Below are 21,825 nucleotides of genomic sequence, written 5' to 3' on the forward strand. Positions count from 1 at the left end.
GGAACTCACTGTAACCAGCCTAGGAAGCAGATAGGCACTGAGGCACTCCAGAGAGCAATAGGAATAGTCTCAGAGCATAAGCGATGGGATAAGGTGAAGGACCCAAAGCTGTCTGTGGTCTTTTGGCCACTTTACTGGAGATTTCAGATTCCAGGGATTGTTCAGTTGGCTCACACTGCTTACCTTGGCTTCAGCTGTCAGGGTCCCTGAATACATTCCTATTATACTTCATCCAGCGTGAAGGGGGATTTCCTAAAGGACCCAGAGAAAAGGTAATGACTGCCAGGCTGCCCTATGCATACATCCTACCATCAGTATCCATTTACACAAACATCCCTCCCCAACTGTAACTTCCATACAACAGATCCCAAAGTGTTGTTCATTACAGCATCCAGATCCAAACCAAAACCTTTGTGGGGTTTTAATCCCCCTACTTGGAGAAGGCAATGGCACCCCACTCCAGTACTCTTGCCTGGAGAATTCCATGGATGGAGGAGCCTGGTAGGCTACAGTCCATGAGGTCGTTAAGAGTCAGACACGACTGAGCGACTTCACTTTCACTTTTCACTTTCATGCATTGGAGAAGGAAATGGCAACTCACTCCAGTGTTCTTGCCTGGAGAATCCCAGGGACGGAGGAGCCTGGTGGGCTGCCATCTATGGGGTCACACAGAGTCGGACACGACTGAAGCAACTTAGCAGCAGCAGCAGCAGCAGCAGCAATCCCCCTACTGCCACCCCTTCTTTTGCACAGGTCAAGTTAAAATAGGGATGTGACTACCTTGATTCTCCTCCTTCTCTGAATGCCTTCCATTTTTTCTGCTCCCTGGCTCATGCCCAACAGTGACTATTTAGAAAAATCCTGTAATAACAAGCAGTTTTTAAAAAATTAACTAATTAATTTGATAGCCCTGGATCTTGGCTGCTGTGCGTGGGCTTTCTCTAGCTGTGGTGCACGAGATTGTTATGGTGGTAGCTTCTTTTGTTGCAGAGCACGGCCCCAAGGGCGAGCGGGCTCCGTAGTTGTGGCACACAGGCTTAGTTGCTCCTCGGCATGTAGAATCTTCCCAGACCAGGGACTGAACCTGTGCCCCCTGCATTGGCAGGCAGATTCTTAAACACTGGACCACCAGGGAAGTCCCAAGCAGTTGTTTTTTATATGAGGAAGGGGACTATTAGAAGACTGGAGGATTTTATCCAAAGTGTACATCTCCTTGGATCCTAGCCTCACCCCAGGCAAGACATATCATAACCTCTGGGGAAAAGGCATGGCATTGTATGTGTACTTTGAAAAATCTTCTCTTTCAATTCTCTTATCTTGCCGCTACATCTACCCTCCCCCATTCTCGAAAACCTCCAGTGGAATGGAAGGAGCACCAATTTGATTTGACAGCTGGATCTGCTTCTTACACATTATAAAAGTCGTGTCAAATGGTTTAAGTTCTTCCGGTGGAGGGATGAAGTGGAGCTCTCTTGTGCTCCTGCTTGGTGACTGCTAGCGTGTTTGCGGCTATTCTTCATTCTTTTATTTCATTACCCAATGACACTGTCAGATCTACATTATAGTCAGTCCTTGGATATGAGGAATGTGGGTTCCAGGACCCCCAAGGATACCAAAGTCTGCGGATGCTCAAGTCTCTTATTTATATAAGATGGTATGGTATTGTGTATAACCTATGTGCCTCTTCCCAGAAACTTTAAATAATCTCTGGATTACTTATAATACCTCATACAATGTAAATGATATATAAGTAGTTGTATAATATAAATATTATGGGCTTCCCAGGTGGTGCTAGTGGTAAAGAACCCACCTGCCAATGCAGGAGAAATGAGAGATGTGGATTCAATCCCTGGGTTGGGAAGATCCCCTGGAGGAGGGCATGGCAACCCATTCCAGTATTCTTGCCTGGAGAATCCCATGGTCAGAGGAGTTTGGTGGGCTATAGTCCAGAGGAGCCTGGTGGGCTACCCACCATGGGGTCATAAAAGAGTCAGACACGACTTAGCAACCTAATAACAACAACAGTTGATGATATCTATAAATAGGTTTATTTTCCACATACTGTTCTATTTCTTGGTATTTTTTTTTTACTAATTAATATATTACGGAGAGTTGTCCAGTTTAACAGATATATATATCTACCTCATTCTAACAGATGAGTTGTATTCCATTGCTTGAATGGATTAGATTTGAGAGGATTTAACCAAGCTCCTTTTCATGGATATTCAGGTTGTTTCCAGAGTTTTTGGTTTTGTTCTCACGAAAAGTATGGCAATAAAAGTTTTTCTATATACAACGTTATGCACTAATTTTGAGTGTATCTAAAGGATGAACTACTGAAAGTAGAGCTGCTGGGCTCAAGGGTTTGTGCATTTAAAATTTGGTAGGTACTGCAAAGTTCCCTATTAAGAACTGCCTCAGTTTAGACTCCCATCAACAGTGAACATTCTTGCCGTATTGATATTGTCAAACTTTATAATCTTTGCCAGGCTAAAGGGGGTAAGTGGAATTCTGTTGTTTTCGTTTGCATTTATTTGATTACATGGAACATTATACAGTTTTCATATATATGTTGTATTTCTCTGCCATACTAGTCAGCTTGGGCTGCTAAAACAAAATATCATTGACAGGGTGGCTTAAACAACAGGAATTTATTTATTATGGTTCTGGAGGCTGGGGAAAGTCCACAGTCAAGGCACTGGCAGATTTGATGCTCCAGTGAACACTCTTTTCCTGGCTTGGAGACAGCTGGCTTCTCACTATATCCTTAGATGGCAGAGAGAAAGACAGAAAGTGCTGGTTTTTCTTCCTCTTCTGATAAGGATACTAATCCAGTTAATGCTAAAGGAAATCAACACCGAACATTCATTGGAAGGACTGATGCTGAAGCTGAAGCTCAAATCCTTTGGCCACCTGACATGAAGAGCAGACTCATTGGAAAAGACCCTGATGCTGGGAAAGACTGAGGACAGGAGAAGGGGGTGATAGAGAGTGAGCTTGTTGGATGGCATCACTGACTCAATGGACATGAGTTTGAGCAAACTCTGGGAGATGGTGAAGGACAGGGAAGCTTGGTGTGCTGCAAGCTTGGTATATGACCATGGGGTTGCAAAGAGTAGGACACGAACAACAACAATCCCATGAGGGGAGAGGTCCCATCACGTGACATCATCAAAACCTAATTAACTCCCAAAGGTGCCATGTCCAAATACCATCACACTGGGGTTAGGGCTTTAAGACATGAACTTACGAAATGTCTGTAACTGCCCATTCATGCCCTTTAAACCTACTTCCGTTGGGTTTTTTTTTCTTACTGATTTGTTAAAACTCTTAATGAGTGAGAGAAATCAGTGGTTTGGGGTCATTTGAGAAGCACCTCATGTTTTCTTCTTCAGTCTTGCTATGTCGTGTGTATCTTGGGGAAGGGACAATGGGCTAGCAGTTGACAGAGCTTTGAGCTTCTATTGTTTTTATCTCTCATTATGATTTATTCTTTGGTTTAGCTGTTTGTCACTGACTAACCAAGGTCCTGTGGGTTAGTCCTAATTTTAGGAATAGTGTGTCTGAGAACACTTGGAATTTTCCCCATCCTGCCTCACAGAAAACTCCTTGATCATCAGAAAAGAAGGAGAGAGGAGGGTCCTCAGGAGGACTGGGAAGGAGCATAGGGCAGATGGGAGGCTGATGGAACTAGGAGGCTGATATCCAAAGCTCTCCTCCCTTTATTTTTTTCTTTGATATTTCTTTCTTTCTCTGCATTTCCCCTCCTTCTTTCCTTTCTGTTTCTTTGTTTCCCTCTTTGTTTCTGGCTGTGTACTATAAAAATACAATTCTGGAGCTTGTGGTCAGATTCTCACCATGGGGACTGAGATGGAATTTCAAGTCACTCACCATAATTCAACTTTATAAATTAGAGAATTCTTATGAATAGAAGAGGATGGAATGTGGTTTCATGTTTTCTTTCCCCAGGGACCCTGCCCAGTTGGGCAATAGGAAACTAAGTTAAGGGTGGGATTAGTTCTAGGAAGTGGATTTTTAGCTGCATGTCTAAGCTAGACATTATAGACAATGCCTTAGTTATCTGTGTTCATGATAAATCAGGAAGTGATGGGTAACTGAAGTCCCCAAATGTGCCAGAAATATACTTCCTCTGTTTGATTATCCCTATTATCTTTCTACTAGGACAATCAAAGTGGATTTATTTCTATTCATTTTACTCTTCTGTTTTCCACTAAAAGCACAGACAGGAAGGCAACATGCTGCATGAAAACAAAGTGCTAGAGTAGGAGTCATGTGTGTGCCTCAGTTGCTCAGTCATGTCTAACTCTTTGTGACCCCATGGACTGTAGCTCGCCAGGCTCCTCTATTTGTGGGAATTTCCAGGCAAGAATACTGGGGTGTGTTGCCATGCCCTCCTCCAAGGTATCTTTCCAACCCAACCTGAGTCTTCTGCATCAACAGATGGATTCTTTACCACTGAGCCACCAGGGAAGCCCAGAGGAGGGGTCAGGAGACCTCAATTTTAGTCCTGTCTGTGCCCCTCACTAGCCAGAGACTATGGGCGAATCATACAGCTTCTCTGAGCCTCAGTTTGTTCCTGTAAAAGAGACAAAACAATCAATCTCCCAGAGTGGCTCAGGGCCCCTGTAAAGTGTGACCTGGGGTTAGTGGTGCCAGTACCATACAGCCTGTCCCCATGCTTGTGAGCTGTCTGCACAGTGCTCAGCATAGAGAAGGAGCCCCACAAATGTCTGTATGCTTTCTTCCTTGCCCTGGAAGGACCAGCAGACTGTGTTAATTTCCTATGGCCATTGTAATAAATAACCAGAAATTTAATGGCTTAAAGCAACAGAAACTTATTCCCTCACAATTCTGGAGGCCAAACATTGAAATCAAGGTATTTTCAGGGCTGTGCTTCTTCTAGTAGCTAGGGGTGAATTCTTACTTCTTTCAGCTCCTGGCCTATGGCTACTCAACACAGTCTCTGCTTCTATGGTCACGTGGCCTTCTCCTCTGTCTTCTAAGGACACTTGTTATTGGATTTAGGGCCCCCTCCACCCCCCCAGAAGAGGATGATCTCATCTCAAGATCCTTAATTACATCTACATTGACCCCTTTTCCAAATAAGGTCACATTTACAAGTTCTCAGGGTTAGGGCATGCACATATCTTTTGGGGAAAGCCACCATTCAAACTGCCCCACATACTCTAGGGATTACTTTATATATCAAGACTGCAACCTGATTCGACACTTGTTTTTTATAATCACCCAGTGAATCCATCATCAGTTTATTAATAAATCAGGATATGTCAGGGAGGAGAAGAAAGAACAAAAGCTTGTTTTCCGTTTGCTGTGTTTTGTATTTACAAATAAGAGAAAAGCCTTCTCTCCTGGGTCCCCAGTTTAGGACTGATGCGTTGACCGTATTTGCCACTCGTGTGGCCATCCCCGTCTTCTGTTCACATCTGGTGATTAGGAAACTGCAGCCCTTCAGTCACAGAACCCTCTGTCCTGACCTTGCTCTAACCATGTCTCCTGCTGGCTCCATCCCCATGACCTCTGACCTCTCACCGCAGCTCTCTGAACATGGTGCCCATGGACTGGCAGGCTGACATCCAGCTCTGGGCTTAAACCTCTGATTAGATGGTTCTTTGCTGAGCTGCTCAGCCCTCTCACTCATCCTGCCTTAGTCACTCTCTGAACCTTCAGGGACCCAGTTTAAACTCTCAAGGTCACCCAGAGACCCCTCTGTGCCCTGGAATGTAGTTGAGTGACAATGACAGTGCTCGGCCACTCAGCTGTGTCCGACTCTTTGTGACCCCATGGACCGTAGCCCGCCAGGCTCCTCGGTCCATGGGATTTCCCAGGGATACTGGAGTGAGTTGCTATTTCCTCCTCCAGGGTAGTTTCCCATGGAGGGAAGATCAAACTCGGGTCTCCCGCCCATTGCGGGTGGATTCCTTACCACTGCACCACCTAGGAAGGCTGTAGTTGAAGGAAGGAGGCCTCAGCTGAACAAGCCCCATGGTTTCAGGGTAACTGAGTGCCAGGACTCTACCCCACAGCTGAGATCTGGAGGGCTTTTAATGACCACAGTGTGCTGCAGCAGTGGCTTACACTCACTCCCTGAGCACTCGCCTTAAGCACTTGGGTGGGTTTCCTCAAAGAGTCCTCACACCACCCTCTGAGGTAGTCTTGGCTCCGTGTCTCCAGGTGCTGTGAAGGAGTTCAACCTTACTGGGTTTGTTCCACACAAAGGGGAAGACAGTCCCTGTACCTTCTCACCTCTCAGAGGTATCCTGGGGATAGAGGAGTATAACTGTGAAAGGTCTTCAAACTCTTGGAGTTTTGGGTAAACAATGCTACCTAAAACCAATATCTTAAAAAAAAAAAAAGCTGAGGTAATCTGGAGGCATTTATGCATGTCATATAGAAGCCTGAGGTTCACTGAAAAACCCTCCTTTCAAGGAAAGTCAAAGTGTTGCTCAGGGCTTCTGTGGTGGCTCAGTGGTAAAGAATCTGCCTGCAATGCAGGAGACCCCGGTTCAATTCCTGGGTCAGGAAGATCTGCTGGAGAAGGGATAGGCTACCCACTTCAGTATTCTTGGGCTTCCCTTGTGGCTCAGCTGGTAAAGAATCCACCCGCAATGCGGGAGACCTGGGTTCGATCCCTGGGTTGGGTAGATCCCCTGGAGAATGGAACAGCTTCCCACTCCAGTATTCTGGCCTGGAGAATTCCATGGACTGTACAGTCAGTCCATGGGGTTGCAAAGAGTTGGACACGACTGAGTGACTTTCACATAGTGTTACTCGGTGTCCCAAGGGTACGAAGGACATTCCAGGGGAATGATCCAGAAGCTCAAGAGCAGTTTGCTGGAGAGAGAGCAGGCAGTGCTGGAACTGCCTATATTGGGGGCTGAGGAGACTCGAGTCCAACCTCTGCTGCAACCACATGACCAAGGCAGGCCACAGGCTCTGATCCTTGGGTGGGAAACTTCATCTCTGAAAGGCGAGAATGTTTGTAACCAGGGCTGCCGAGAGGACTAGAAATTACATGTGCTATCTGGCACCAAGTGGATACCAGAATAATTATAGCTATTTTACCGTGATTCCTCCTCTGAGGACTTCTCAACCCATACCCTACCCAGCCAGGCAGCCGGTTCCCCGGGAGACTCCTCTAGTCTTGTCTTAGCTGCATAAAGCTCTTTGCTGCTAGGTCCAGTCCATTTGTGCAACCTGGGGTGCTTCTCTCCTTGTTCTCAGGTCCTAGCTCAACATTGGTATACATCTGGTACTCAGAGCCTGTCTGCATCATGAACAGAAGGGTTCCCATGCTCAGCACTCTGCTTGGCATGATAGCTCTCTGTGAAAGGGCCAGTTAAATACATGGGAATGTCGAATCATCTTCAGGATAGAACTTTAACTTTCTGACATTTTTAATCTCTCCTGATTCACCACGGAAGCAGAAAAGATGATCATTATGGTTTTACCAAGCACGTATTTAGTGCCTGCTCTCTGCTGTGTGTGTAGATATCCTAACTTAAATCTTCTTAGAGCCTTGTGAGGTAGGTAGGTACCATCCCGCTTTAGGACACAGAGAGCTTCAGAAACTTTCTGGTCACACTGGTAGAAGTGGCAGGGGTGTGATAGGGGCATCTGCTTCTGGAGCAGGGCCTCTAAACCCTGATACTGCGTTGCCTTTACTGCATGGAGACACTGGGCTGTGGCCTCCTCACCGACTTGAGGGAAGCCCTGTCCTTCTAGCCTGGACCCCAAGGACCTGTGGGGTAAGCCTCAGTTAAGATGTGAGAGCAGTGCATTGCGCTCTCCAAGGCCATGGTCCCCAAAGCCAGGGTCACATAGGTGAGCCCTATGTACTTGTGCCTTTGTGTGTCCCTTCCTTTATTAAAAAAAAAAAAAAATATATATATATATATATATATACACAAAATATAAAGTAATTATATAAATATAAAATATATATAAAATATGTATATGTATACACATACAGTTGTGCCTTTGTATGTCTCTTCCTTTATATATATATATATATATGTATGTATGTATGTATGTATGTATGTGTGTGTGTATAGACATATGTTCATCCTATTTTATTAGTTCATCTGTATGAAGACGAGTATAACCCAAGCTGGGTTCTATCTTGTTTTCAGATTTTAACACAGGCCCTGTGCCAACTTGTGCCTAATGGATAAGCCTTTTCGGTTATCCACGGCCTATGCGGGTTAAGCAGCAGCGTGTATTGCAGTCCCCTAACGGGCCTCTGTCTCCACAGGTCCCGCAGCGGATGGCTGTGGCCGAGGGCGCTCCGGAGGACGGCGGTGGCGGCGCCCCGGGCGTGTGGGGCTCCTGGGGCCCCTGGTCCGCCTGCTCGCGCAGCTGCAGCGGCGGCGTGATGGAGCAGACCCGGCCCTGCCTGCCCAGCTCGTACCGCACACGCGGGGGACCGCGGCCCGGAGCCCCAGCGCGCGCTTTCGCGGGCCACGTGGTGTCAGCCGTGCGCACATCGGTGCCGCTGCACCGGAGCCGCGAGGAGACACGCGCCCCTGCCGGCCTCAACTCCAGTCGCCAAGGCCCGGCGCTGCGAGGCAGCCGACACCCGCAGGCCCGGGGCCGCGAACCCACGGCGGAGAGAAGGTACCTGCCCTCCTGACCCCCGCGCACCCTCCCGCTATCGTCCCTGTACCTGCTGGGATGTGCTGCGCTCGCCACTCTTCATCCTAGATCGCGCGGTTAAAGCTTTGCTTCTGCCAGGTGGGGAGGAATTCTTGGCTCCACAGATCTCCTTCCATCCTTTGATTTATTTTGCAGCCCTTTAAAGCGTTGAGGCCACTCCCACCCACTCTGTGATTCTGAATAGTCTTCAAAGTGAAGCTGAGTTTAAGAATGTCCTTAAGCTCAACTTTAGGGAGGCCCTGCGGAGGACTGAAAAAGCTACCTGGAGCGAGGAGATATCCTTCCTCGTGCTCCTCTAGTGCTGGGGGAAAGGGAGAATCCTGGCCGCAGGCTGTGTGGATTTGAGCTAAGAACACAAAACAAGGGGCTTTTTAAAGCCAAGAGCTGACATGAGTTTGGAATCCCTGAACAGGATCGGTGTCTGGAGTCTAACTTGCTCCCAGCCTATAGATTTCAGGATTCTATGAATTTTTCTAGAAAGTTTCTCCAAAGTATTTTGGGTGAACTCACAACTGTGAGAATATGTCTAATTAATTAGACATATTATAATTAGATCTAGATATTTTTTAGAGTCAACAAAATGTAAACTCTAGAAATGGCGTAGTGGTATCAGAATAGTTGTATAACTCTCCAAAGCCTTAGGTGGCTAGGCTAGCATAAATAAGCCAAAATAGGCAATGCCCATGGCAAGGTAGGAATACAGATGCTGAGGAAAACTTGTTAGTGAATTAATCGACCAACATTCACAGATTATTCAGTATCCATTCTGCAGCATTTGTTGGGCATCCAAGGTTCATGATAAATTCTGAGAGAATATTCCTATGAAAGCAATTTTTTGTTCAGTTGTATAGTCCTTTCTGACTAAGACCCCGTGGACCACAGCACACCAGGCTTCCCTGTCCTTCACTGTCTCCTGGAGTTTGCTAAAACTCATGTCCATTGAGTCAGTTCTGCCATCCCACCATCTCGTCCTCTGTCAGAGAATGAAAGTGATAAACAACAAACATTTACAGGAAGAATAGCAAGTATAAGGTGTGCTCACTGGGCTTAAAGAAAGTGAAAGTCTTTGTCGTTCAGTTGTGTCGGACTCTTTTTGATCCCATGGACTGTATGGGATCCTCTGTCCATGAAATTCTCCAGGCAAGAATACTGGAGTGGGTAGCATTTCCTTCTCCAGGGTATCTTCCTAACCCAGGGATCGAACCTGGATCTCCTACATTGCAGGCAGATTCTTCACCATCTGAGCCACCTGGGAATTCCTGCTGCACTTAAGAAATACTTAGTTTAGTCATTAAACCAAATTAATGCCCAGTTCAGGGAGGGTGCAAGTGTATAAGATGGGCTGCCTGGCCCCTCTTGTCACTTGCAGTTCAGATATTAGCATCGATGGCCACCCTTCCCCACTGTAGTTAACACTGCCTGAGGCCTTCTCAGCTGCCAGCCACCTAGAAATAGAGCGGAGTTACAACCCAGCCACCCTTGCCTGCACAGGTCTTTCTTGACTTGGTTGTTAGGATTTTGGAGAGAAAGGGCCATTTCACAGAGAAGATGCTTTGGCCGAATCCTAAATTGATAAACCAAATTTGAGCTGATAGAAGGGAGAGTTTGGAGGCCTGGCTGGCCTGCCAGTGGGAGAGTAAAAGAGAGATCACCTGGGAGAAAGTGCTTCCTTCTTTCTCTGTTCCTGTGTATAGACCCGAGGACCCCCCAGTATCACTCTGGGACTGAGAGGCTGCTGCTTCTAAAGCCAAGGGTTTGGTTTGTGTTATCTCTCTTCATCCTGACCACAACCCCATAATAACATAGCTCTCCAGTCCCTTATCTAAATGCTTATGGCAGTGGGCATTTTAGAATTGAGAACTGTTCAGAGTTTAGCAAGGTGATTCAGGGCATATTTCACATGTTAATGGCATTCCTTCCATGGCATGGGGCAGCACCCCATCAGCAAACACATTACTATTGCTGCAGTGAAACCTCCAAATGTTCACATCAGCAGGGAAGGGAAAAAAGACCATAAAATGCCTATGTCAGTTAAGGCGAGGCTTGCTGCCCGAAGAGTTTTGGTACCAAGCAGAAAAATGCAAAAAGTAAAGGAAAGACAAAAAGTTGGTTTTCCAAACGCCTGGTTTCAAAATTGCAGATTTGTAACAGCTTATGGAATGCCTGTTCTGTACCAGCCACTGTTCTTGTCTCTTTTCACGGACAACCCTATGAAATAGGTACTAATATCATCCTCATTTTAGAGGTGAGGGAACAGAGGCCCAGAGAAGGGGCGTAACCTGCCCGAGGTCACACAGCTAGTCTGTGAAGAGTCAGGATTGGAACTCAGGCAGTCCTGGCTCTAAGGATGTGATGCAGTGTTGTTACACATGAGGATCTAAGGTCTGAAGAGGTTTAAGTGATTGCTCAGATTCCTAGAGCCATGAGAAAGCTGAGATTTGAAGGTGCTACTGACTCCAACCTCAGATATGCAGATGACACCACCCTTATGGCAGAAAGTGAAGAGGAACTAAAAAGCCTCTTGATGAAAGTGAAGGAGGAGAGTGAAAAAGTTGGCTTAAAGCTCAACATTCAGAAAACTAAGATCATGACATCTGGTCCCATCACTTCATGGGAAATAGATGGGAAAACAGTGGAAACAGTGTCAGACTTTATTTTTGGGGACTTCAAAATCACTGCAGATGGTGACTGCAGCCATGAAATTAAAAGACACTTACTCCTTGGAAGGAAAGTTATGACCAACCTAGATAGCATATTCAAAAGCAGAGACATTACTTTGCCAACAAAGGTCCGTCTAGTTAAGGCTATGGTGTTTCCAGTGGTCATGTATGGATGTGAGAGTTGGACTGTGAAGAAAGCTGAGTGTGGAAGAATTGATGCTTTTGAACTGTGGTATTGGAGAAGACTCTTGAGAGTCCCTTGGACTGCAAGGAGATCCAACCAGTCCATTCTAAAGGAGATCAGTCCTGGGTGTTCTTTGGAAGGACTGATGTGAAACTGAAATTCCAATACTTTGGCCACCTCATGTGAAGAGTTGACTCATTGGAAAAGACTCTGATGCTGGGAGGGATTGTGGGCAGGAGGAGAAGGGGACGACAGAGGATGAGATGGCTGGATGGCATCACCGACTCGATAGACATGAGTTTGAGTGAACTCCGGGAGTTGGTGATGGACAAGGAGGCCTGGCGTGCTTCGATTCATGGGGTCGCAAAGAGTCGGACACAACTGAGCGACTGAACTGAACTGAACTGAACTAACTCCCAGATCCGTGGAGTACTAGGGACTTCTCTTCCAGCCTCTGTGGTTGAGAACCCAGGAGAGCTGCCTGGGGAACAGGCTCCAGTTGGCTGCAGGCCTGGGCTGCAGGCATTCCAGCCCATGCATTTTGGCAGCAGGAATTTTTTTTTCTTCTAACTTATTGACAAGGGGCCAATTACTGTTTACTATGAAGTTCCTACAAGTTTCTATCATGCTTTTGTAATTTGACAGTTTCAGATGAAACAATCCAAATATTAGCCTGGAAGACCCACACTGCTGACAAATGTCGAGCTCTTCCTAGCTGACGAAAATCACATTTGCTTATATTTATTAGTCATTAGGAACTTGCATAGCATATGTGACCCCAGAAGAGATGTCAGTGTGTTCTCTGGATGGCTGTTTGCCTAACTCTCTGTTTCAGGTTCAAGGTTTGAAGCAGAGGCCATTGGGGGTTTAGATGTTTAAGAAACTGTTAGGTTGTTATGCTGGCCAACTGAAAACCTAACTGGAGCCAGCTGACAAATAAAACAAAATGATACAACCTTCTAACAAATATTTATTAAGCATCTAATATGTTGTAAGGCCCCAGACAGACACAAAGGTATAAAAACCAGATTAGGGATGCTCCAGGTTCTTACTGACAGTTAGAGCAGCTGTTTGCAAGTGTAACTTTTTTTTTGTATTCTTTAAAAAAATTTTTTTTAATTGGAGAATAATTTCTTTACAATGTTGTGTTTATTTCTGCGGTATAATAATGTGAGTCAGCTGTAATATACATATATTCCCTCCTTGAGCCTCCCCGTGCCATCTCGCCCTGCTGGGTCATCACAGTGCACTGAACTGAGCTCTCTGTTATAGAACAGCTTCCCACTAGCTGTCGGTTTACGCATGGTCGTGTATATATGTGAGCACTACTCTCTCTCCTTCCCCTGCTGTGTCCACGAGTCCATTTTCTACAGCTGCCTCTCCATTCCTCTCCTGTGAATAGGTTCATCTGTACCATTTTTCTGGACTCCATATATATGCGTTAATATATGATACTTGTTTTTCTCCTTCTGTATGACAGACTCCACTTTAACTTTTTTTTTAAGTTTATTTTTAGTTGGAGGATAATTGCTTTACAATGTCATGTTGGTTTCTGCCATACCAAACTTAACTCTTTTTTGAAGCGTAAGAATCCTGTCTGCAAAATCAGTCTTAGGTAGAGGCTCAGTTTGTCACACAGACAAAAGCTGAGCTTCTCTGGTTGAAGCCTCAGAGGCCTTGCTGTAGAAATCCAGGGTCTAGATCCAAATGCAGCAATGGTTTTCAACCTCTGTTGACCATAAGAATCCTTTGCCCATCTTTTAGAAGTCTTGACACTCTGGTTACATCCCAGATGAACATCTGGATCTCAGAGGGTTATGCTCGGATATCTATATAATGTCAATCCAGCCAAGGTTGGGAACCACTGATCTGGAAGTATCTCTTTGGAACCTCCAGGTTCCGTGGTAAGTCATTTAGGAATCAGTATTGTCCAGCAGAATTTTCCAGGTTTGGTGAGCACCTGGAATCACTTGCAGTGGGGTGGGGAGGTTTGTTAAAAGTGGGGTTGCCCATATGTATAAATAGGTAATTAATGAGAACCGACTGTATAGCCCAGAGAACTGTAATCAGTGCTCTGTGGTGACCTAAATGGGAAGGAAACCCAAAAGAGAGGGGCTGTATGTATAGCAGATGCACTTTGCCGTAGGAACTAGCACAACATTGTAAAGCAACTATACTCCAATAAAAATTAATTTAAAAAATAAAAAATAGCATAAAGAAGTTCTAAAAAAAAAGTGGAGTTGCCCAACCCCCACTCTCTCCCTTGCGTAATGAGGATTCTATCTGTAGGTCTGTGCTGTGACCTGTGTAGCTTTATTTTAAATGATTTCAGTATGCTCCAGAGTTTGAGAACCACTGCTCTAGAAAGTTGGAAAACACATGAGTGTAAATGCCTTCCGGACAAGGCAGTGTGTTGAAATAGTCATGGTAATAGTGATGGCTACCATTTTGGAGCTTTCATATGTACACGTGCTATGTCGAATGCACTGTAATACTGGCTTGGCCAAAAAGTTTGTTCAGGCTTTTCCATAAGGTGGTACAGAGAAGCCCAAATGAACTTTTTGGTCAACCCAATGTTTACAGCTCACATGGCCCTATGAGGAGGTTGCAAAGACTCACATTTTACAAATGAGGAAACTGAGACTCAGGAATGAAGTGACTCCATCAAGGTCACCCACTTCAGAAGCAACAGAACCAGAATTCTCAGTAGATTTGTCAGAGTCCAGCACTAAAGCTCTTGTCTCTGAAATGAGTACTTTTCTTTCTTTTCTTTTTTTTTTTTGCTTCTGGCTCATTTTATTTTGTATAAAATTTTAATGTAATTTTTTATTGAATATACTTTTTTTTTTAGTGGCTTTTTTTTTAACTTTACAATATTGTATTGGTTTTGCCATACATCAACATGAATCTGCCACGGGTGTACACGTGTTCCCCATCCTGAACCCCCCTCCCTCCTCCCTCCCTGTACCATCCCTCTGGGTCATCCCAGTGTACCAGCCCCAAGCATCCTGTATCCTGCATCAAACCTGGACTGGCAGTTTGTTTCTTATATGATATTATACATGTTTCAATGCCATTCTCCCAAATCATCCCACCCTCGCCCTCTCCCACAGAGTCCAAAAGACTGTTCTATACATGTGTGGCTATTTTGCTGTCTCGCATACAGGGTTATCGTTACCATCTTTCTAAATTCCATATATATGTGTTAATATACTGTATTAGTGTTTTTCTTTCTGGCTTACTTCATTCTGTATAATAGGCTCCAGTTTCATCCATCTCATTAGAACTGATTCAAATGTAATCTTTTTAATGGCTGAGTAATACTCCATTGTGTATATGTACCACAGCTGAAATGAGTATTTTTCAAACGGGCGTTTTAAAAGTGAGGCTTCTCGTTTCCAGCAGGTGTGGTCCAGAAAAGCTAAGTAGAGGTTAGAGACATGTCTTGAAAAGTGCGTGAGGTTTGGTAGTCGAGATTTAAAAGAACTGCTTCTCTTCCTTGCAGTGTTTAGCTCTCTTACCGGGGACATCCTTGCATGTAGTCCTGGGCAACAGAGGGGTTCAAAAAAGTTGGAAGCCATGGTCCTTGTCCTTGTGGGCCTGACACTGAGACTGGGGATGAGGAGAAACCCACAGAGCACTGAAAGGGCCAGAAAACAGTAAAGATGTGACCAGAGTTCAGGAAGATTGGAAAGTCCTTGTGGGATGGAGCTGTCAGGAAATACTGCACAGAACAGATAGAATTTGAACCCAACCTTGATGAATAAATAGAATTTACTTGGCTGGAATTATGTGGAAAGAGTCTACCATTTGTTTGCCATATCAGATCTTTGTCTCATTAAAACACACACACTCACACTTTAAAAAACCTTAGAAATCGTGTCCTCACTGACTGGTGCTCTCCCAAGCAGCCTAAAGGTACTTAACTCCTCTGAACCTCAGGGGCTTCATCTTTCAAATAAGAGCAGCATATGATAAGATACATGTTCTAATGCTGTGCTCTCAAATCATCCCACCCTTGCCTTCTCCCACAGAGTCCAAAAGACACATGTACACCCATGGTTGATTCATGTCCATGTATGGCAAAACCACTACAATATTGTAAAGTAATTAGCCTCCAATTAAATAAATTAAAAAAACAAAACAAAAAACAAGAGCAGCAATAGTAATACCTATCATGTGGGATTGTTGAATCTTGAAATGAAATAATATTTGCATTGCCCAGGCCATAGTACTTGCTCAGAAAATTATAAATCTAATTCCCGTTATGAATTTAGAGGCTGGGCAGTAAAGTGTTAGATAGTCCCAATTAGAACTCTCATTAAACTCATCTGTACTTACCATATTCCTCCCAGACTTGCCCTTCTAGAGAGCCTTTTTCAAAGTTAAAGGTAATACTCATGACTTAAACTAAGTTTGGTAAACTAATACTTCTCTGTTTGAGATGCAAAATGAAAAATTTCTCCAATATTTATCCCAAAACTCTTCGTAATAACTTACATATATAATGACTGTATATAATGTTACATTTTGGGTTGGCCGAAAAATTCGTTTGGGTTGTCTGTAACATGGAAAAATCCAAACTTTTTGGCCAACCCAATATCTAGTAACACTGAAACCATCTCTACCGTGAACTCCAAAATCTGTGTGGGATCACAGGGGAAACCAGCTAGCCATGGTCAACAGCTGGCCATGCAAAAGTTTTCACATTAAGTATTTGCTTTTAAAGGCTTCCTCTGAATTACAGGGCTTAATTCAGAGAGATGACCCGGGCATTACCGTTTTGTGTTTCATTTTCATTTTAATTCAATCAACGTTCCTGGTGTATTTGTTATGAACCAGGCCCTGTGCTAAATACAGAGGGATAGTCAGGGAAAGGAGGTGTGGTTTTCAAGGACCTCCACACCTAATGAGCAAACAGCCCAGGGATAACCACCAGAATGCAGTGTAGTGAGTATCCTGCCTGTGGGGTGAGTGAAGGGTTGCAGGAACACAGAGGTGGAGCTCATTCTTGGAGAATTAAGATACCTGGTGGTGGAAGTACTGCCTTGTGGGGTGACTTTGCATTACTCAGGTGGGAAAGAGCTGGGAAGTACTTGGTATGGATGGGAGATGGCAGTGGTTTGGTGATGCAAGAGGAACAAAGTCTCCTTGACTTCAAGGAGTGCATGCTGGTGGGGTCGGGGAGGGAGACAAGCAGACATTGACCAAGTGCTCTCTTAAGAGGGATACTCAGGGTGTGGGGAAGGAAGGGAGGGGCAGAAGGAGGCCTGGGGAGCCAGAGAAAGCATCACAGAGGCAGTGATGACTGAACTGAATTTTGAAGAAGAAGGATTTTAGCAGAGGTCATTCCCCAAAAAGCAAACTGCGAGGGCATGGTGAGCCTGTCACGTTCTGGAAGTTCTCAGTGGTCTGATGGGGCTGGAGCACAGGCTGTATATGAGGGTGTGTGCAGGCGAGACTGGTTAAGTCCACAGGCTCCTTTCCAAGGAGGGGTTATCAGGCAGTCCTAAGGGGACTGAAATAGAATTTCTTTGAGAGAGGCAGTCCCTGTAAACATGGAAAACCAACTCTTTTCCATCTTAAAGCAAGATGATGTCTCCTTTGTATAGTTGGTTTAAATCTCTTAATGCCCTTGGGATTTTTCACAATATTTGGCTCTGCCACCCCCTGCCCCCTCTCTGTAAAGCTTAGGGAGCTAGGGTTTGCTGCCTGGGAGCCTGGGCTTGCTCCTCCAGGTTTGCAATAGGTGTTCCAGTCTCCTATTGATGCTGTAACACTGACCACAGATTTGGTTGACGAAAAACAGCACAAGTTTTTCTCTTACGGTCTGGAACTCAGAAGTCTAAAATCAAGGTATTGGAAGGGCTATTTTCCTTCTTGGGGCTTCAGAGGAGGATTTTTTTCCTTCTCTTTTCCAGCTTGTGGAGTCAGCCTGCCTTCCTTGGCCTGAGGATTTTTCCTCCCGTCACTCAGCCCTCTTGCCTCTGTCATCTCATCTCCTTCTCTAACTCTTATCCACTGATCTTCTCCTTTTATAAGGACCCTTGTAATTACATGACACCCACTCAGATAATCCAGAATAATCTCCTCATTTCAAAATCTTTAGCACACCTGCAAAAATCCCTTTGCCACATAAAGTTACTTTTCACAGGTTCTGGGGATTAGTGTGTGGGCATCTTGGGATGGAGTGGGGTGGGGTGGGGAGCATTAGCCAGCCTATCATAATGTATATGCATTTGGGGGTCTTGAGAATACCCTAGTAATAGGACAGTTTCTTTGCTAGCAGAACCACCAGCCACTTCCGCATATCATGCCTGGTTGTTTATGGGAAATCCAGCAGCACAGGTTTCAGCAGAACAAAGAACAAGAAGGATGCATTCCCCATCATGCCCTCATGTGCTCTTCTTCGGACAGGCGGTGTTAATCAGGACAGTGATAATGAAGTTAAACATATTAGTTGCCCAGGGCAGCTGGCATAGAATAAGGAACTCTGTATTCCAGTCCAGAGTCCAGGGTCCAGTCCCCAGCTCTCGCTAACGCTTTGATCTTGGGGAAGTCACCTCATTTCTCTGAGCCTTGGTTTACATGTTTATAAAATGAAGGGATTTTATCCAGTCATTAAGGTCTCTGGCCTGATGTTGATGTGTTGCTGTGGTCCAGTTGGGTTGCTCTTTTAAATGCTCCCACCGTCCTTCTACCATCCGCAGTGATGGAGGGATGGTGGCTGGGAGGCATGGCTCTCAGACCTGTTTTCCAACATGTTCAGGAATGTGATGGCTTTCTCGCTCTCCCTCTCTCTGAATCCACAACATAACCCACCGTTCAGACTTCTGCCCCATCACGTGAGTTTTTCTTAAAAGTGCCGTCCACACGTCTGAGCCCCTCTTCTTGGTCTCCCCCTGGACCTTTTCTATTGGAGGCATCTGCATGTGTTTCCTCGCTTGGAGAAGCTCCGGGCTGGGAGTCATTACACCCTCTTCCTGTGTCATGGCCATCATTTGCTAACTGGATGACCTTGGGGAATCACTTCATCTAATCTATAAAATCTGCATAATTATTTGTCGTCTGTCTTCCATACAGTCCTGCAGAGAGGGTCAGTTGAGGTAACAACTGTAAAAGTACTTCAAAAATACAAGACACGATTCAAAACCAACATGGCTTGATAATTTTATTATCACTGACCAGATCACCCTGGGTTTTTTTAGAGCCTTGTATCTTTTCTGTAACATCTTGTCTGTGCATGCATGTGCGTGTGAACATGGAGTGTATATGTATGTGTGTTTGCTTGAAAGGTCTGTTGTTTCGAAACAGGACAGACAGGATCAGCCCTAGATCCTAGGCTGTCCCTCCATTTCCTACCTCTTCGGGGAATTGTCTTTGGCTTATGGGTAAGAATCAGTTGTATTTTTAGCTCCTCCTTTCCTGCTCACTTTCTTGGAGGCCATTTGCATTTCATCATCAATAACTCTGGAGCAATATGTTATTTCTGTCCCAAGGGCCCCTGGAGCTGAGTAGGCCCCTTCATGATGCTGGATAGGAAATTTTGCTGTTAATTAAACTTCACAAAGCCACATGCCATTTTCCTGACCCTCTGTTGAAACTTAGGGAGTCTTGTTACATCCAAGGGGGGCAAAAACCACACAGCAAAAGACGGGAAAGCTTGTGGCCTTGTCTGTGTTTCTCCTTGGAAAATCTCCCTGATAATCTGGGCAGTTAGCAGAGCAAGCAGGTACATCTGTTTTTAAAATGCAGACTCTATATTTTCAGTGTTTTTTGTTTTCTTCCTGCAAGGACAGTTTTGTTTCTTTTCCTCCTTTGAAAGCAGGATTTCCACTTAGTCCCTGAATTGTTTGACATGAAGTTACCTGTTGATGCTAACCAGATAGACGGTGTTTTAATATGCTTCGGTTTCTGAATCTGAAACCTTAGCCCCTTTTCGGTGCGAGCGTTTGTAACAGAGCCGGGCCCACTGGTATGTACGCTTCTGCCTGTAGGTTAGGAGAGATTGGAGCCAGATTTTAAGCTTGAGTGACTCTGCTCGCAGACAAGGCTCCAAAGAGCCCTTGTTCCTTTCTTGTGGCATTTCATTAAGTGTCAGAAGTATTTCATTAGTTATCAGAACAAAGATCACATTTGCCATAAGAATGCTGCATTGAATCCCCTCCAAGTCATTCATAACTCAGGGTTCCAGAAGAGAAGGGTGATGGGCTCTGGAAAAAGCCTGACAGCAATATGTGTGTCCCAGAAGGGGATCTCAACCTTGCATCCGGGACCCCTAGGGCTTCTCCTTGGATGCTCGCCTGGTGGCAGTCAGAGAGGCCTTTGTGTGAGCATGGTGGGGGAGTACATCTCCTATGTGTGGCGTTACCGTCATCTGCTTTAGTCACCCGCTTCCTGCACACGTTGCTGATTTAGTTGTAGTAAAGGAAATTATTTTTGTAGCACCTGCTATGTGCTACATTAGTCACATGTGTATTTGAACCTTAAGCAGCCCTGTTTTACAGTTGAGACCACTGAACTGAGGTCGAAAGATCCCCAGCGTCTTGCTCCTTTAAGTGGTGGAGCGGATCAGAGCCCAGGATTGCCTGACCCCAGCCGCTTCACTCTTCCCACTCCAAGCCTGTAATGTGGATGCAGGTAATTTACCTGTGAGAGAGTTTGGAATGCAGAGGCTATGACCTCACTGTTGGTTTCCATGGTTCAGTACTAACAGCCCCTCAAGAGCAATTCGAGTCCTTACTTTCTTACCTTAACTATGTGCACTTCCCTGGGCATATAGCCCTTCTGGCTCATCTCTGTTAATTGTAATGAGGGCAGCCACAGTGGATGTTTATTGAGGGTTTACTGTGTGTAACAGGCTGAATACAGCTCTCTCCCCCCACCCACCCCAAAGGTATGGAGTCCTCTAGAGCCTGAAAATGCTAACTTATTTAGAAATGAAAAAGCCTTTGCAGATATAATGAAGGATCTTGAGATGGGGAGATTATCCTGGTGGGCCCTGCATGCAACCATGAGTGTCCTTATAAGAGATGGGCAGACAGAAATTTGATACCCAGACACACAGAGGAGAGGTGAAGGTGCTGTTGTTGAAAATGGGAGGGATGGGGCCACAAGCCAAGGAAAGCTGGCTGCCACCAGAAGCCAAAAGAGGCCAGAAAAGAGACTCCTCAGAGCTTCCTGAGGGAGCACAGCCCTGCCAACAACTCCATTTCGGTCCATTGACCCTCATCTCGAACTTCTGGCCTTCAGAAGTGTGAGAGAATCAATTTCTGTTGTTTTTAGCCACCGAGTTTGTGGTAGTTTGTAGAGCAGCTATAGGAAACATATGCAGCATTGAAGGCTCTGAGCTAAACCTCTAGGGACTATAATGCATAAAGTAATCCATATTATCCTTCTTTTTTAAGTACAAGAACTCTGCACTCAGAGAGATGAAGTAATGAGCCTTGGGGCCCAGAGCTAATAGTTTGGAGAACAGGGCTTTGAACCGGAGTTTGGCTCTAAGCCTCTGCTCTTAACCACCGTATAGTTCTTTCTTCCTGTCCCCTGACTTATTTCTCGGCCTCATGCCCTCTACATCAGGCCTAGGTCAAGATCAGGCCTTGCCCCAGAGACTTCCTTTCCCTCTTTATGGTTTGACTTCCAGGCATGCATTGTTTTCTTTTTCCTATAGAAACACTTAGTCCCTCGTGGGCCTTGTGGATCCAGCAGCAGTTAGCTAAGATTTCCCTTTTCCTCAGTGATGAGAACATGTGGGCTAGTGCTAAAAATGTTTTCTTTCTGGATGTGGAGGGAAGCAGTAATTTCCCCCACCCTGTTTTCCAGTAAATTCTCATTCCAAGCAGTCCATCCCTGTAATCCTTGGTGAATGGCATTTGGTATTTATAAGCTGTACTCTGTTGCAGCAGTTTAAGCTCCTTAAGAGCTTACCATTCATTCATTCGTTCAGTAACATTTGTTAATATCACAGTAATATCCATTCATGTAGACTTTATATCTTGGAAAGTTGTTTAATATCTTTTAGACTCAGTTTCCTTATGTATAAAATTGGAGTAATGACCCACGTTACTGTTTGCAGTGAGAGTTAATGGATAACATGTATAAACCATTTGGCAGGTGTTCAGTAAGTTGCTGCGATCTGAATACTGAATTTATGTAAGTACATGATGCTATTTGAGGGGATGGAGTAAGGTCTAGGACAAATCCCTTTTTCCTTCAATTAACTGAGGGTAACAGACCTGCACGCCCCCCCCAAAAAAAAAACTTGTCTAATTCAAGTGAGAATGT

At 45.0% G+C, this 21,825-nt stretch overlaps 1 protein-coding gene across 2 annotated transcripts in view; it reads left to right on the forward strand.

Annotated features, from left to right (window-relative positions):
• The window catches only part of THSD4 (thrombospondin type 1 domain containing 4), a 672,444-nt gene that overhangs the window by 95,042 nt on the left and 555,577 nt on the right, over positions 1 to 21,825 (forward strand). For both annotated transcript variants that reach the window (XM_019968205.2, XM_019968206.2), the window contains exon 4: positions 8,294 to 8,655. In XM_019968205.2, the coding sequence (XP_019823764.2) occupies positions 8,294 to 8,655 (362 nt within the window). The remainder of the gene's footprint in view (positions 1 to 8,293; positions 8,656 to 21,825) is intronic.

The sequence above is a fragment of the Bos indicus genome, chromosome 10, assembly GCF_029378745.1.
Source record: "Bos indicus isolate NIAB-ARS_2022 breed Sahiwal x Tharparkar chromosome 10, NIAB-ARS_B.indTharparkar_mat_pri_1.0, whole genome shotgun sequence".
Lineage (NCBI taxonomy): Eukaryota > Metazoa > Chordata > Mammalia > Artiodactyla > Bovidae > Bos > Bos indicus.